General features: G+C 44.7%; 1 protein-coding gene across 2 annotated transcripts in view; it reads left to right on the top strand.

Annotated features, from left to right (window-relative positions):
* Positions 1 to 14,886, top strand: part of Smyd3 (SET and MYND domain containing 3) — a 550,432-nt gene that overhangs the window by 400,681 nt on the left and 134,865 nt on the right. For both annotated transcript variants that reach the window (XM_059281034.1, XM_059281035.1), the window contains exon 6: positions 14,267 to 14,334. In XM_059281034.1, the coding sequence (XP_059137017.1) occupies positions 14,267 to 14,334 (68 nt within the window). The remainder of the gene's footprint in view (positions 1 to 14,266; positions 14,335 to 14,886) is intronic.

Raw genomic sequence — 14,886 nt, forward strand, 5'->3', positions numbered from 1 at the left:
CTCTTACATGTCCTGTGACCTTGATGGCCAGCACTCTCCGTAACAAACAGCCACCTAATTCCAGAAAATTCTTTACCTAGCTCTTCCATGTGTCAGGCTAATGATGAATGACTGCGAAATCCATCCTCAGCATCTCTGCCCACTCTATTCTCCAAAATGCGTTCATTCGATTACCTAGAGAGAGCTATGTAATGGTAGAAAAGCAATGTGAACTTGGGTTTTAAAATAACTCAATTCGGTTCCAAGGGAAATGGGCACCACTCTACTCAGTATGGAAGGAGGGCGCTGGGAGCTCACGTTCATTAAGTTACCACGGAGTGCAGCCGCCGCATCTGGAAGGTCCCACTGGCTTGGCACAAGCCCCGTAACTTCATACCAGGGACATAGTTCGGGTTTTGAGTGACTTCTGGTAGTCTGTTCCATTATGACTGACCTAGTGTGGAGCCGGATGCCTCTGGGTGGTGTTAAAAGTTCAGGGAGAGAGCCAGAACTGCCCAGCCTTTCAGTGGGGAGATTCCAGGAGACAGAGAGATGACGAGAAACTCAGCCTCAAGTGGCTGTAGTGACAGACGTGTCCGTCCGTATAGATTTCAACTTGCTTTCTTCCAGAAGCCTCGAGGTCTCTGTAGTGTGTGTGTGTGTGTGTGTGTGTGTGTGTGTGTGTGTATGTGTGTGTGTGTGTGTACATATATATATGTATATGTGTGTGTGTATATATATATATATATGTAGTATTTCAGTAACACAAGATTTGGGGCGTTGGAATCTGTCTTACAACTGGTGGCCTGATGGGGTTCTGTTGTTAACGATTTTTCTTAGTGTAATATGCCTTCCTAGCTAAGGGTGTCTTATAATTGATGGACTGTTCTTCTAGTTGCTGCCATTTACTATGCTTCCTGAGTGCCAGGACTCATTCCAAGGCCTCCTTTTATCTTCTCAATTAATCCTCACAACACCTCTGGTTTGCAGCTCTCTGCTCAACTCTGGCCTTTTATTTCTGGGCCTTTCCTATTCAAGATGAATCGGCCAGTGGTTTATAAATGCAGGCACGTGAGCAATTTAGCACACTTCTCCCCACATAAAAAGCCTTATTCCCCCATGATTTCAAATGTGATGTGATAGAGGGCAGAAGACATTCGTGAAACAAGAGAGAGCAGTAGGGTTTGTCGGAGGGGAGCTGGGAGGAGGGGGGGCTGGGAGGAAGGTTCTTTTTTCTTTCTCTTCCTCTGATGGGTCCGTGTGTGAGTGGCCACAGACCCCCAGACACTCACAAAACAAAGTGTCAGGCTTCATTTTCTCTTCCTTCCTTTAGTCGCGTGTTCTTTTTGCAGCTGATTAATCATCCCTGCCCTCTCCAGGAGAGAATGTCCTTCTCTTTGTGGCGCTAATTTAGGAGTGGTGGCTTACTGCAGTTAGGCAGCAAGAGAGTGGAGCATTCAAAAGCTTTGCATGTCACTCCTGCCTCCCAGCTGGCATTCAGAATCCCCAGCAATCCTGCACGTGGATGATCAGAGAGAGAGTGGAGGCCGAGTGCCTCCCAGGGTCGCTGGAGAGCAGTAGACTCTTGTGTTTCTAAATTGATCTGACAGATTAGAATGTCATCCGACATTATTGCAATTTGTATTATGACAGTCATTCACAAAGAAATATGGCTGATAGTAGGGAAATCATCTTTGGCCAAGGAAGGCTATAAAATTTGTCAAAATTGAAGAGAAGTGTAACATGTTTTTCAACCTTACTGGACATACTTGGAGAATGAAATAAAGCCGAATGGTGAAAGGGGTCATTTTCTCTCCTTCCTAGTGCCTGTGACTGCTTTGGGCCCTTCATAGTGCTTTAATAAATGAATAAGCAAGTCTCTGTTGCAAATGGTCCCAGGCCCCAGACCCGGCCTTGCCCAGGCTTCTCCTTAGGAGTTCTGTAGAAATGAGTTTTCTCAGCTGGTGCATGACAGCACGTGAGCAGCTGCCTCAGGAAAGTGTTGAGTTCTTGGCCTTGTGTTTGTGGAGATCCTGCCTGCCACCTCCTTGTGGTCAGGAGAAATCTGAATGTGACACATTCCATAGTGTTAGTGACAGAGAAATGACAGATGTTTCTCTCTCAAACAGTATGGTTAAGTTTTAGGGACCCTTTTGCTCCAGTGGGCCAATGGCATGGATTTCAAGTTGGCAGGTCACAGCGGAGCACACTGAGGACAAGTAGGTGCCTGATGTCCCCACGGCTGTCCCTGCTCTCCTCTTCAGATCACTGTTTCCTGTGCTCCGCCCTTTCTGTGAAAAACAGTAATCATGACCATACTTTTCCCTTGCCACTTCAGTGACATGGGGACAGACACAGCGCAGAGCTTTACGTAGTTTTCTTTTTTTTTTAACCAAGGGGAAGTCATGGGGCATCTCACTTACTTGCTGGGGCAGAACCTCGTCCCCGTTTCTTCTACTTTTTTAATTATCATTTCTAGTGTTTTCAGATGTCATGACCTTGAAGATTGGAAAGTCAAAGTTGTCTGTCTAGGTATTGCGTTTATGGCACTGTCCGTTGCACCCCGTGAGGAGTAAGAGGTCTCCGCTGTGCTTACGATTGCAGCTTCTGGGCCCCTCCCTTGGTGTCCCTTCTCCAGTGAAGCTTTCTCCAACCTGCCCGACCACTCTGATGATCTGGACCTAGTCTGCTGGGCACAGGCGCAGTTGGCGTGGGAATTTTTTCCTTAGACCTTTGAGTAGCTCAGAATCTTGTCTCTGTAGGTTGCTGAATGAGTGTTTATTATAGGAAGAAATAGAGGATAAAATAAAATAGAGAAGGAGAGGGCACTAAGAACTTGTCTGTTCCTTGAGGCTTGAACCCAGGGCCTCATGCAATCCAAGCAAGTGCTCCACCTTTGAGAGACACCCCAATCCATTTCTGTTATTTTGAACTTTTGTACAGGGTCTTGTTGATCACCAAGATGGGCCTCAAAGTTGCTTTGTGGCCTAAACTGTCTTCAAAATCTCTATCCTCCTGTTTCAGCCTCCCAAACTTAGGCAGTCTGTATGAAGCTAGTAAAGGTAACAGTCACTGAGATTAAATGTGCTCAGCCTGCCTTCACTCACAGAACATTTTTTGAGCTCTCTGTTTAGTGTGCCAAATACTGGGATAGATGTGTGATCCAGTGCTCTGCTTCATAAGCCAAGAGATTGCCCTCTTCCAGCTGGGCAGATCTGAGGTCTTCTCCCAAGAAGGGTCTTGGTCGGCACCCAGAAGATCAGTGGTAGTTCAGGGATGAAGAAGGGAGAGGACTGCCCTATTTAAAGGAACCTGCCAGCTCTGCAGAGTAGAAAACCCAGGGACAGCGTGAGAAAGCAGTCTGCTTGAGCAAAGAGACTGGAGGATGGATGAGGACCGCTTGCATACTCGGCAGCCATGGCCTGGTGTGTATCTTTCCGTGGCCTAGATTTGTATGTCTTTTAAACTCATGCTTTGGTGATTCTTTCTCACTCTTCCTGGCCAAGAATGTTAGCCTTCTGTGAGCATGGGCTGAAGGAGGAAGGGAAGGGCAGTTATAAGCAATGGAGAGAGAGAGAGAGAGAGAGAGAGAGATGGTGGGGGAGAGGATATAGCTGTGATTTGTTTTTCTCTCTTATTTTTTTTCTGAAGATAATAGAACACACTTTGAGAGACTATGAGAGCGACTGGCCTCAGGGAGTGAGTGGCACTATTAGGAGGTATGGCTTTGTTGGAGTAGGTGTGGCCTTGTTGGAGGAAGCGTGTCACTGTGGAGGCTGGTTCTGAGGTCTCATGTTTGCTCAAGCCACACCCAGTGTTTCAGACCACTTCCTGTTGCCTCAAGGATCAAGATGTAGCTCCTTTTCCACTCTCAGCTCCTTCTCCAGCACCATGGCTGCCTGCATGCCACCATGTCCCGCCATGATGATAATGGACTAAACCTCTGAAACTGTAAGCCACTCAATTAAATGTTTTCTTTTATAAGAGTTGCTGTAGTCATGGTGTCTCTCCATAGCAGTAGAAACCTTAACTAAGATATAACTAACAGTCTGAAACATTCTTGAATACAAGTTCACAGAACACCTTCCTACAGAACTACACTGGAACCGGAGTCATGCACACTTCATGTGCTGTGATGTATGCTTCTGGGTGTCACACCCTAGCATGTCAGACCTGACCAGTATGAGAAACCCTTGCTGTCAGAAATTCTTTGGGGAGTTTTCACCTTCCCCCCTGCATTCTGACAGTGACCTCAGCACGTACCAGGATTTAACTCACATTTGGGGAACTCCACTAAGCAGCTAGTTAGTGCTCAGTCTTAACTTGCTCATGGAACATTTTTCTGTAATTTTCTCCATTAGCTTGATGGAAAAACACAGATGGTTTGAGCCATACTCTGTTATGTTCAATCCAGCCTCATTCGGGTGATGTAAACCACCCAGCACACTTCATTTAGGAACTCAGAGCTAGAGCTAAGACAGATTACAGTGAAGAACACAGACCCTGCCTGGGGTGGTTTTCTATGCCTGTTACATGAAAAGAAAATATGAAACTAGATTATCATGGAAGGGAACTTTTTTTAAATTGAAGCTAAACAAAAGAATTTTTAAGTAGCTCCAGGGGGAGGAAGTTGAGTTTATTGTGATTGGCTTTTGGATACACCTCAATGAAACTTGTGACACAAGACTCCGTGGTAGAGCTATAGAAACCTGCGACAATGTCTTGCAATAAGTATTTAAGAGTATCATAGCATCTGTGAGCCTGGGGGTATGGAAGGGAGATCACATGATAGAAATGGCATCGCAGAGCTTCCGGCTTTTACACGTGTTTGACGGACATCTCTAGTGAGTGCTTTCCCATCAGATGGCCTTAATGAGATGAGATGATGCCAGATAATAGCATCCCAGAAAGATTCATGCAGGGCCTCGAGGATATCACTCCTGTTTTGCTTTCTGTCATCAAAGACGGTCGTTTGATGTGGTGAGGAATTCTGTGGTGAGGAATGCCCTCAGGAAATGAGAATGTCAATAGCTCTCACCAAGTCAGTGTGGTATCCAAAGGGGCTTCATGTGCTTGCACTTGGTGATGTGGCCTTGGGAGGGATGGAAAGTACCAAACCAGTCTAGGGCTACTGCCTCCTCATTTAGGATGTTGGCCTTGACGCTGATTTTAGCCTTGGCCAAGCATTATTGCTTATGCATCCTTCATGCATGGCATACTCAGCTATATAGTCAGAGCTTAAAGTGTGACAGACACTTTGCAGTTGGCCAATCAGTGGAGTGTATACCTGTCCAAGTATACTGCTATATAGATGAGATAGTGAAATTATCTTAAGATTATTTTATTTTGTATTCTATTTGATTTGCATTGTAAAGGTAATTTCAAAGATATTTAATAAAATTCATAACATGTAAGAATTTTCTATTTAATAAATGATATACAAATAGTTTGAATTGCTTTAAATTAACTTTATACAAAAAAACCCTCCAAATGACTAACACAGATTTTTGTTGCATTAGGTCTTAAGTAATATCTTGTACTCAGGAATGCTCAACGTTAAGAAACTAGCAAGGTGCTGGGCGGTGGTGGCGCACGCCTTTAATCCCAGCACTCGGGAGGCAGAGCCAGGCAGATCTCTGTGAGTTCGAGGCCAGCCTGGTCTACAGAGTGAGTTCCAGGAAAGGCGCAAAGCTACACAGAGAAACCCTGTCTCAGAAAACCAAAAAAAAAAAAAACAAACAAACAAACAAAAAAACTAGCGAGGCTAGGGCACAGGGCAGATGCCTATAACCCCACAACTTAGGAGGCTGAGACAGGAGGATCACAAGTTTGAGGCCAGCTTGGGCTATATATTGAGACCTTGACTTAAAAAATAAAAAGGAAATCAGCAAGGTTACATTTTGTAACTGTTGTGTTCCTTTCATAAACCATGGGATAACAGAGAGGTTTTAGTAGTTAAATACAAGCACGTTCTTGTGAACACACTAGAAGCTTTGTTCTCCTCATTCCGTTGGTTAACAATAGAACTATGTGGGCCAGAGATATGGCTCAGTGGTTAAAGGTGATTGCAGCCAAGCCTGACAGCCTGAATTCAATCCCTGAGACCCGCATGGTGGAAGGAGAGAACCAACTCCTGACAGCAGACACAGGTGTGCCATGGAGCGCTCATACATACACATATACGTATACTATGTATGTAAAGAGTCTTTAAAAATACAACTAGAATACTCTAACATTTTTAACATCTTCAGATACTTTGGAAGAATTTCAGCCAGATTAAAGATGTCATGAAAATATCCTGAGACAAATTTATAAAATGGTCATTTTTCACATCACTTGTCTTTCAGCATCCTTGCTTTCTGTGTTGAAACCTTTAAATGTTTAATTGGCAAGTACTAATTGCATGTGTGTATGGAGTACAATGTGATTCTTTTTGATACCAATATTCATTATAGAACGATTAAATAAAGCTGATTAGACATGCCCACTGACCCTCCATGAAGGCTGTCCTGTACCTTCCTAACGAAGTAACAATCCTTGTTTTGGTTATTACTTCTTCAACATCGGCACTGAAAAGGTTGCCATAAATATCCTTCTCCTGGAAACATTCTAGAGACAGGTTAACCCTGGGTTTTGTGAGCCCTCATTTGAGAAATGTCACCTTTTCCCTGCTCGCGGACCTTTCCAGGGACCCAGTTAAACACTATTGCTGTTCCCTCTGGAGACCACAAACCCTTGGGGCTAACAGAAGAGTATTTTTTAAAAACCCAATCTGTATTTAATGAAACATCATACACAGCTGAAAGAGAAAAATATGCCCTGACGAACGTACTTACTGTGCTTTCAAAGCTAGAGAAATACTAGTTATAGCACTGGGTGGGGGATAGGACAGTTAGGACAGTTATTTTTTATGAAAACTTCTGCATTTTGCTTTTATAATCTGCCAGTTCTTTCTAGCTCCATTTTTTTTTTTCACTCAGAAAACTTAATAAAACCAACTGCGGTAAGCTCATTTGAAAGTTCACCTTTAGTGCCACTAATTAGCAGTCTGTGTGTTGAAGTTCTGTGTGCCAAGCCTTCTACTCAGGCATTAGATAGAGATGCTATAAAGCGGTGCAGACGGTCTTTGAGGAACCACTTTATGTTTATGTTGAGAGACCGAGTTTCCGCCTATTAAATGTTTTAAATTTCATTATGTTATTTGAAGAGTGGAACTGTTATTGTTTGAAGTAGGCTGTGGAGCCCTTGGTAGCTGGAGGATGTGTGCTAAGAAGTGGCTGCTCCTTGGTTCTGCTGCAGAATTACTCTGCTCCAGTCCAGTTGTCCATTGTCTTATAGATAGATGCTCAGCCTTACTGTTCCAAGGTGATGGTACAGTGATGACTGTGTGCCTCCTGTCTGCAATTCTACACTGCATTTGCTGTCACAGTAGAGAACAGAGAGAGTTCTAAAAATTCGAGGATGGATGTGGAATTTGAACACATAATATCTAAAATAAGTTAATGTCTCTGTGGTGTCCAGATTGTATTCTGGCATCAGTTGATGTCTGTGTCTATCCTACAGGAGAATGTTTCACCTCAGAACGTGAATGTGAGGTTATAAACCTAGAACATACACCAGATGACACAAAAACTTGGTTGTAGTGTATTTTCAAATTTTACTCTGAAGGTTTTTATAAAATATAGTTCTGTGACCAACTTGTGCCTGCTCACTAGATTTTTGGCATCTAACAAAGGGTGACATGATATAGACTCTTGATTATTTTAAAGGAAAAATATGAAACTCAAGCATAATTTCATATTCAATAATAATAAAATATATTTTCTAGTTTCATGCCATAGAAAATATTTTTGAAGCAATGCCCATACTTGGTTATTAAAAGGAATTCTTTAGCTTAGTGTCTCTCATTTTTTTTATTGAAATAATCCTATTGATACGCATTTCTAAATGTGCCTCTTGCATGAAATAGTCATTCATTAATATTTTACCATGCAAGACTTTTTTAAGAAAACTGTTTATGCATAGCTAATGCTTTTAAAATGTGTAAAATTTATTCTTGGACATGATTTTTCATTCTTTCATTCCTTAATAGAAAGAGCAGTTACTTTCAAGTTATGGGCCAAGCACATGTGGGTATCTGTATTATCCACCTATTCTTTCAACAGGAAGTGGAACCTGAGAGGGGCATCTAGCCATGGTGGCTGTTGTGATCCCTGCAAAAGTATTTCTGGTTCTGCTCTTCTTAATCGATGTGACGCTAATTGGACTCAGCATTCTATCATCATCCTCACCATCATCATCATCATCATCATCATTTTGTGTGGATGTGTATGATGGATGGATGTGGGTAGCTAATGCTACATGTGCATTCTGTGACGCATTTTCAGGGTCAGAGGAACAACTTTGGGGGGTTGGCTCTGTCTTTCCACTCCATGTAGCTTTCAGGAATTGCTCTCCTCTTCAGACTCAGGCTGTCAGGCTTGTAGCATAGAACTTTAACCTCTAAACTATCTCACTGGCCCAGGACCCAGCATTTTTAATAAAAGTGGGAGTTGACAAATGACTACATTTCTTTTATTCCCAATAAGACTAGTACATAGCTATCAAAATAACACCGAGAAGGAACAGAATTCCTTCCAGAAGGCTGGCATTTGTTAAGCAACATTTGAAAACACCCTACTTATATTGTAGCGTGTGCCTACTTATGTTGTAGTATCTAGCAGTTGAGTGTGCCAGATTGATAACCATGAAAAATAGGAAGAAAGGCAGGAAGGAAAAAGAGTGAAAGGAGAAGGTATAAGAGAGGCTTGCAAAGAGGAAAGCAACCCACTTGTCCACTCATTCAGCAGATGTTTGTTTTGTGCCCAGAACATTACCCCTCTCCTTTGTAGTACTGGGAGTGGAAGTCGGACCTCACGCACTCTCCCACCTGGCCGTACCCTGGTCAGCCCTCTCCCTCCTGGCCGTACCCTGGTCAGCCTTCTCCCTCCTGGCCATACCCTGGTCAGCCCTCTCCCACTGGGCTGTACCCTGGTCAGCCTTCTCCCACCAGGCTGTACCCTGGTCAGCCCTCTCCCACTGGGCTGTACCCTGGTCAGCACTCTCCCACTGTTTCCTTGCTGTTAAGTGGAGTATCAGACAAGCCTTTGTTCTCATCTCTTGAATATGGTTGTATCCTTATCCCCTGGGCTAGAAGAAAAGAGAATCAAGCAAAAGCTGAGTTAGACTGGAGATGAAGAAGAGCTGTCAGCAGGGACACACGGAGATTGGGAAGATGGAAGAGTAACCCCCACCTGCTCTTGTCCATGGACCAGACTCCACCTCTCCTCCACATCTGGAGAGTACCTATGATTTTTTTTTTTTTTTTTTTTAGTTTTCCCTGACCCTGTTCTAGTGACCCCCTGGGAATGCTGAGGACCACATCTATGAAGCAATCTGTCTGTCTGAATATGTCTAGTAGTGGCTTCTTTGTGGCAGGCATTGTGCTGTGCTAGGCATGAGAATACAATGAATGAAACACTACCACTCCCCATGCCTGGTTCTACAAACCACCAAGTAAATGGATGTCGTGAGCTCCCTATATTAGCAATGTAGACAAACATGATTGTGTTTCTCCATGATGTCAGAATTTATTAGATAACAATAAATTCACAAGTCATAGTGGTATCATTGACAGCAATTTGCCAAATAATATTGCTTTCCTTGATAGCCTCAATGACTAATATTAACTTTCAGATCACACATTGCACATCACATAGTAAACGCATACATAGTGTCTATGGATATAAATAATTGTGTATGTAGGTTATTGGATGACTTAAGAGCCCTGAGAGAGCAGAGCTGGAATCTGATAGAAATGTAAAGTGGACTCAGTGGAGGTGAGGTAATGCACAAAGCCCAGGTCCAGAAGAAGCTGAGGATGCAGGTTGCTGGCTGTAGAGTCAAGATGCAATGTCAGAATTGAGCTTCAGAGAACGGGTGAAGTGCAGGGCAGATCTGGGTCCACGGAGATGGATGGACAGCAGTTCCAGGCGGTGCACAGGTGGACAGGTGGATGTCAGCAGTAGGAACTGGAGCTAAGCTGAAGCCTCTGGGACAGGCAGGAGTTCTCTTGCCTGCCCATCCCTTGACGCATGCGCTGGATGTCAGGTTATAGATTGTTGGGGCTATCACCCTCTCAGTGCCCAAATCTCTATGTGATCCAAGTGGGGAAGTTGTATCCTTTCCTTGGTCTGATGTGTTCGATAAGTTCTTGGGCCTGATTTTTGTGGTATGATTTTAATATCCCCAGGTACTCCTGTACTCCCAATTCACTTCAATAAATGTATAGGGTCATACCCCTTGTACTCTCAGGAATAAGTCATTTATCAGTACTTGTCATGTTTAGTGCCATTCATGTGTCCACCCAGGGACAGAGTCATTCTCCATCCCCAAGATGGACTTGAAAGCTGCTTGTAAAATGGAGTCTTTTGGGGCAAGGCACCACCAGAAAAACCCAGTGTTTTAAGCAATCTGATCAACTTAGGGCAGGGTCCCAGTGGGCAACATAGGACAGGGTACCACTGGGCAATGTAGGGCAGGGTACCAGTGGGCAACGTAGGGCAGGGTACCAGTGGGCAACGTAGGGCAGGGTACCAGTGGGCAACGTAGGGCAGGGTACCAGTAGGCAACGTAGGGCAGGGTACCAGTGGGCAACATAGGGCAGGGTACCAGTGGGCAACATAGGGCAGGGTACCAGTGGGCAACGTAGGGCAGGGTACCAGTGGGCAGTGTAGGGCAGGGTACCAGTGGGCAGTGTAGGGCAGGGTACCAGTGGGCAGTGTAGGGCAGGGTACCAGTGGGCAGTGTAGGGCAGGGTACCAGTGGGCAGTGTAGGGCAGGGTACCAGTGGGCAGTGTAGGACAGGGTACCAGTGGGCAATGTAGGGCAGGGTACCAGTGGGCAATGTAGGGCAGGGTACCAGTGGGCAGTGTAGGGCAGGGTACCAGTAAGCAATTAGGGCAAGGTACCAGTGGGCAATGCTCCAGTGTGGTAAATGCTGCTAAAGGAATGGAGACCGTCACCAGAGTCCAGAAGTGAGGAAACACGTCTCTGAGGAAAAACACCAAACTAATATTTTTTGCTTGTTTGTTTGTTTTGTTTTGTTTGGGGGAGGGCGCGGTTTGTGACTTTCATCTTTAGAGAGTCCATTGGAACAAAAATACTTGGGAAGAACCGTTAATTTGCTTCATATTTAAAAAAAAAACCAATATTTATTTCATTCTAATGTTAGCAAATTTGATTTACTTGGTCTGACTTTTTGTTGGTGGATTGCTTTCCCTGCTGTTCTGAATATACTATAAGTTACGTTTTAAAATTAAAAATCTGTAATCGCGTCGCTCAAATTCATAGCCATTTAAGAATGTTTAAAATTTCAAGAAGCAACCACAGAACCCTTAGTCTTGTATTCTTATCATCCACTGTGTATATGGGCATATACAGGCCGCACACCCTTGCAGCTTAATACAAAACAGATGCCTGTAAAGCAATTTACCCAGAATTTGTTTAAAATGTGTCTGTGCACCAGTTTACTTCCTGATTCGGAGCTGTGGTTTTATCAGACTTTTAGGGGAGGTGGGAGGAAGCCAGATAATGACGCATTACTTAGCTTTCATGTCTGTTTGCGGCCGTGGAGGCGCCTCGGAGGACTGAGTACCTTTTCATACTCTGTTCCTTCCTGTAAATCTGACATGGAAGTCTGCTGTCTCAGCCTTTTCTGTACAGAAACTCTAACAGCCGGCGTTCATTTGTAGTCATGGTCTATCTCAACCATGCTTATGTGTCCTTTCTTTTTGATGGGCTTTCTATATGTCATCCTAAATTTATATCGCTGCCCCTGTCTGCTCCCCAAACTCCATTTGTTCATTCCTAGTCTGGGCTTGGAGGTGGTCCTGGGCCATTTGAAACTCACCATAACAAAACAAAGTGTGCCCCCTTCCCAACTTAGGACCAGACTTGTTCTTTTTGCATGCTTCCTCCTCTTAGTAGGTGACAGCCATGATCAGCCCCTCACAGGCCAAACCCCAGGTTTCTCTGTGACTCCATTCCCCATCATCAGCGTTCCAGTGAAGCCTGTGGCAGTGTGGCCAACTCCACCCACCTCTGTTACCAGTGGCCAAGGCATTGCCTGGGGTAGGGCAGCGCCTCTGCCCCATGTGCTACACGTGCATGCTTACCTTTGTACAGCTGTTCTGTGCACAGCTGTCAGAGCGATCCTTTGTGAACAGAAATCAGACCCATTTACTCCTTGGCTTGGAGCCTCACGGAAAATAAAATTCCCAACATGCTGTAAAGTCCTGTGTGATCTAGCTACCTCTCTTTTGCTCTCTCCCATTTTAACTGCTTTCTTGGGCTCCATCAGCATTCTTGCTGTGTATGCACAAACACTCTTACCTCAAAGGCCTCTGCACTTTTTGTTTGTTTGTTTGTTTGGTGACATACACCTTTGTGTATGGAGAATACAGACTGGGAAAAAGAAAGCCACATCAAGATTAACATATAAAGGAAGTCCGTTGGCAAAGAAAGACTGGAAGCCCTTCCTCTCCTGGGCTTCATATAAGGAACAGAGCATGCTCAAGAAAATCCTGCTGTATAAATGGAGGTGATGTAAATACACTGTAAAGGGTCATTTGCTTCATGCCCCATAGCCTTGTGCTTTCTTCTCATCTCACCAGCTCACTCCTGTACTCAAGAGAGCATTCCCTTCCTTAATAAACTGTCCCTACTTTTCTTTCTAACCATGAGTCCCTGGAGCAGCCCTTTGTTCTGGAACACTAGAGCCTGGAACCAGCGCCCTCTGAACTCAGATGGGCACCCACAACACTTTGATCGCCAGTGAAGCCCAGGCTCCTTCCCATGGTCCCTGCCACTCCCTGTTTCCACGCCCACCTTATTCTGCTTCTTCACCACTTTCTCTCATGTCCATGTCACAAAAACACAGCTCTCACCTCCAAGGGAATCTGAGATTGTTTATTCTAGAGTCAAATATGAGTAGCCATAGCATGGAAACACAGATTTAAGTTACCCCAAATTCCATGTCCCAATGTTGAAACAGTTTCGTGCAGCTTTTATAGTAACAGAACAAAGTAATAAATCAAGAAATTAAAAAAAATAGATTGGTGGGAACACTAGAGAGAAGGTAACTGCCATGGTGGAGAAATCGCAGGTATAGGCCTTGGATGCTATCTGGTAGCGTTCTTAGCCCTTTGATTGGTGGAGAACGGGGTTTTGCTAGGTTAATCTATTCCAGGGGTTTTATCTGTTTATTAGCATGTTAGGTATGACAGCAGGGTGGGCCAGGAATGCCTCTTTAGGAGGCTAGGCATTGCCTGAGCAATGTACTTGGGCTCCAGACCTGCAGCATTCCAACCTCTTCACGTCACTGAAGTTCTAGTAGTCAGTCAATCTGCCTTTGCAGACTCTGCTTCTCTCCAGGAATTCCTCACATCCCTTCACTTTACGTTCTCTCCTTGGCACCTTCCCCACAAGTGATAACATCTCCATCTTGGGGCTTTCTTCTTTTTGTTTAGAGCTTAAGTTCTGTGAGAGCGGGGACCTTGATTTTCCTTCCTTATGTCTGTGTGGGTATTGTCTGGTGTCTTAGACTAGTGTTTCAAGCCCAGAGTTCCTCGCACATTGCATTACCTCCTGCACAAACAAGTGTTTCAAGCTCCTTGTGTGTGGTGTTTTTCTTTCTTCCTTTCCTTATCTTTCCAAAGGGCACAGGTACAGACCACAGGCCCGGCGAGGGGCTCTGTGTGTCCACTACATGCTGTGGCCGCATGGAGCAACTTCCTGTCCTCTTTGTGGTCTGTGGGTAGCTCGGATCACAAATGCCCTCGGGGTGCACTTCACTCTGCAGGAATAAAAACAATCATGTTGCTGTATTTCTTAGATAAAGGGGCCTTGGACCAGGCAGGCAGCCTGAAAAAATGTCAGGGCCACAGGAGCCTAGTCTTTTAATGAGTAGCTTACTTGTATTTTGAATTTCGAACATTTCATGGAATGGAAGAACATGGGTGTGTGTGGGGGGCGGGGGTTAGACTGCCGTTAATGGTTTCCGTGCTCCCTGAAGCTGTGAGTTTCTCCTGGGTTGGGGCGTGTGTATCTGAAAAGTTCTTTTAAAGTCGCACAGCATCCGTGCTTGGGGAGACCCTTCCGAGCGGTCCCTAAAAAAACGCAAGCCTTGGTGAGTGCCTGTGAGATTCCTCAAGTGGACGTCTAACAAGGGCCCCTCTTGTTTCCACAGGTGATCTGCAACTCATTCACCATCTGCAATGCGGAGATGCAGGAGGTTGGCGTTGGCCTGTACCCCAGGTATGGCAGACATCCCAAACCAACTAACTCCCGTCCAGCTCTCCAGCCTTTTGGAGGTCATTAGAAAGGGTTTTGTAGCAGCTAGCTCCATTGCCAAACTCAAAACTTAGTAGTGAATTACAAGAGGCTGTAAAAATGTTAAGTCTTATAACCCACGTTATATAGTATGCTGTTAAGACGCGGTGGACTTCATGTTTAACCACTTGTTCTCAGGCAGACTTTAGGGCAGGCTGATGCTTACAGGCTCTGGAATTCAGTTATCCTTACAAATCTCCCCTGAGCTTTGTTCTTAGCCTCCTGTGTTGAAGCATACCGTTATCCCACCAGACTGGCAGCATGGTACCAATAGGCCAGCCAACTTTGACTTTGGTGGTAGTGTGCTTTCCACTCACCACTAGAGGAGGTTCAGGAGCCTTCAGGGTTAGCCTGCTGTAATGTTCCTTATCCCTCACTATGCAGCCTTTGTCCCTGAGCTCCTAGATGGCGTGTAGCCCAGGACTAGAACCATCCTGACTTTCATTCTCTCTTTATGCCTCAAGGGTTCAAGCATAG

Source organism: Peromyscus eremicus, chromosome 15 (genome assembly GCF_949786415.1).
Source record: "Peromyscus eremicus chromosome 15, PerEre_H2_v1, whole genome shotgun sequence".
Lineage (NCBI taxonomy): Eukaryota > Metazoa > Chordata > Mammalia > Rodentia > Cricetidae > Peromyscus > Peromyscus eremicus.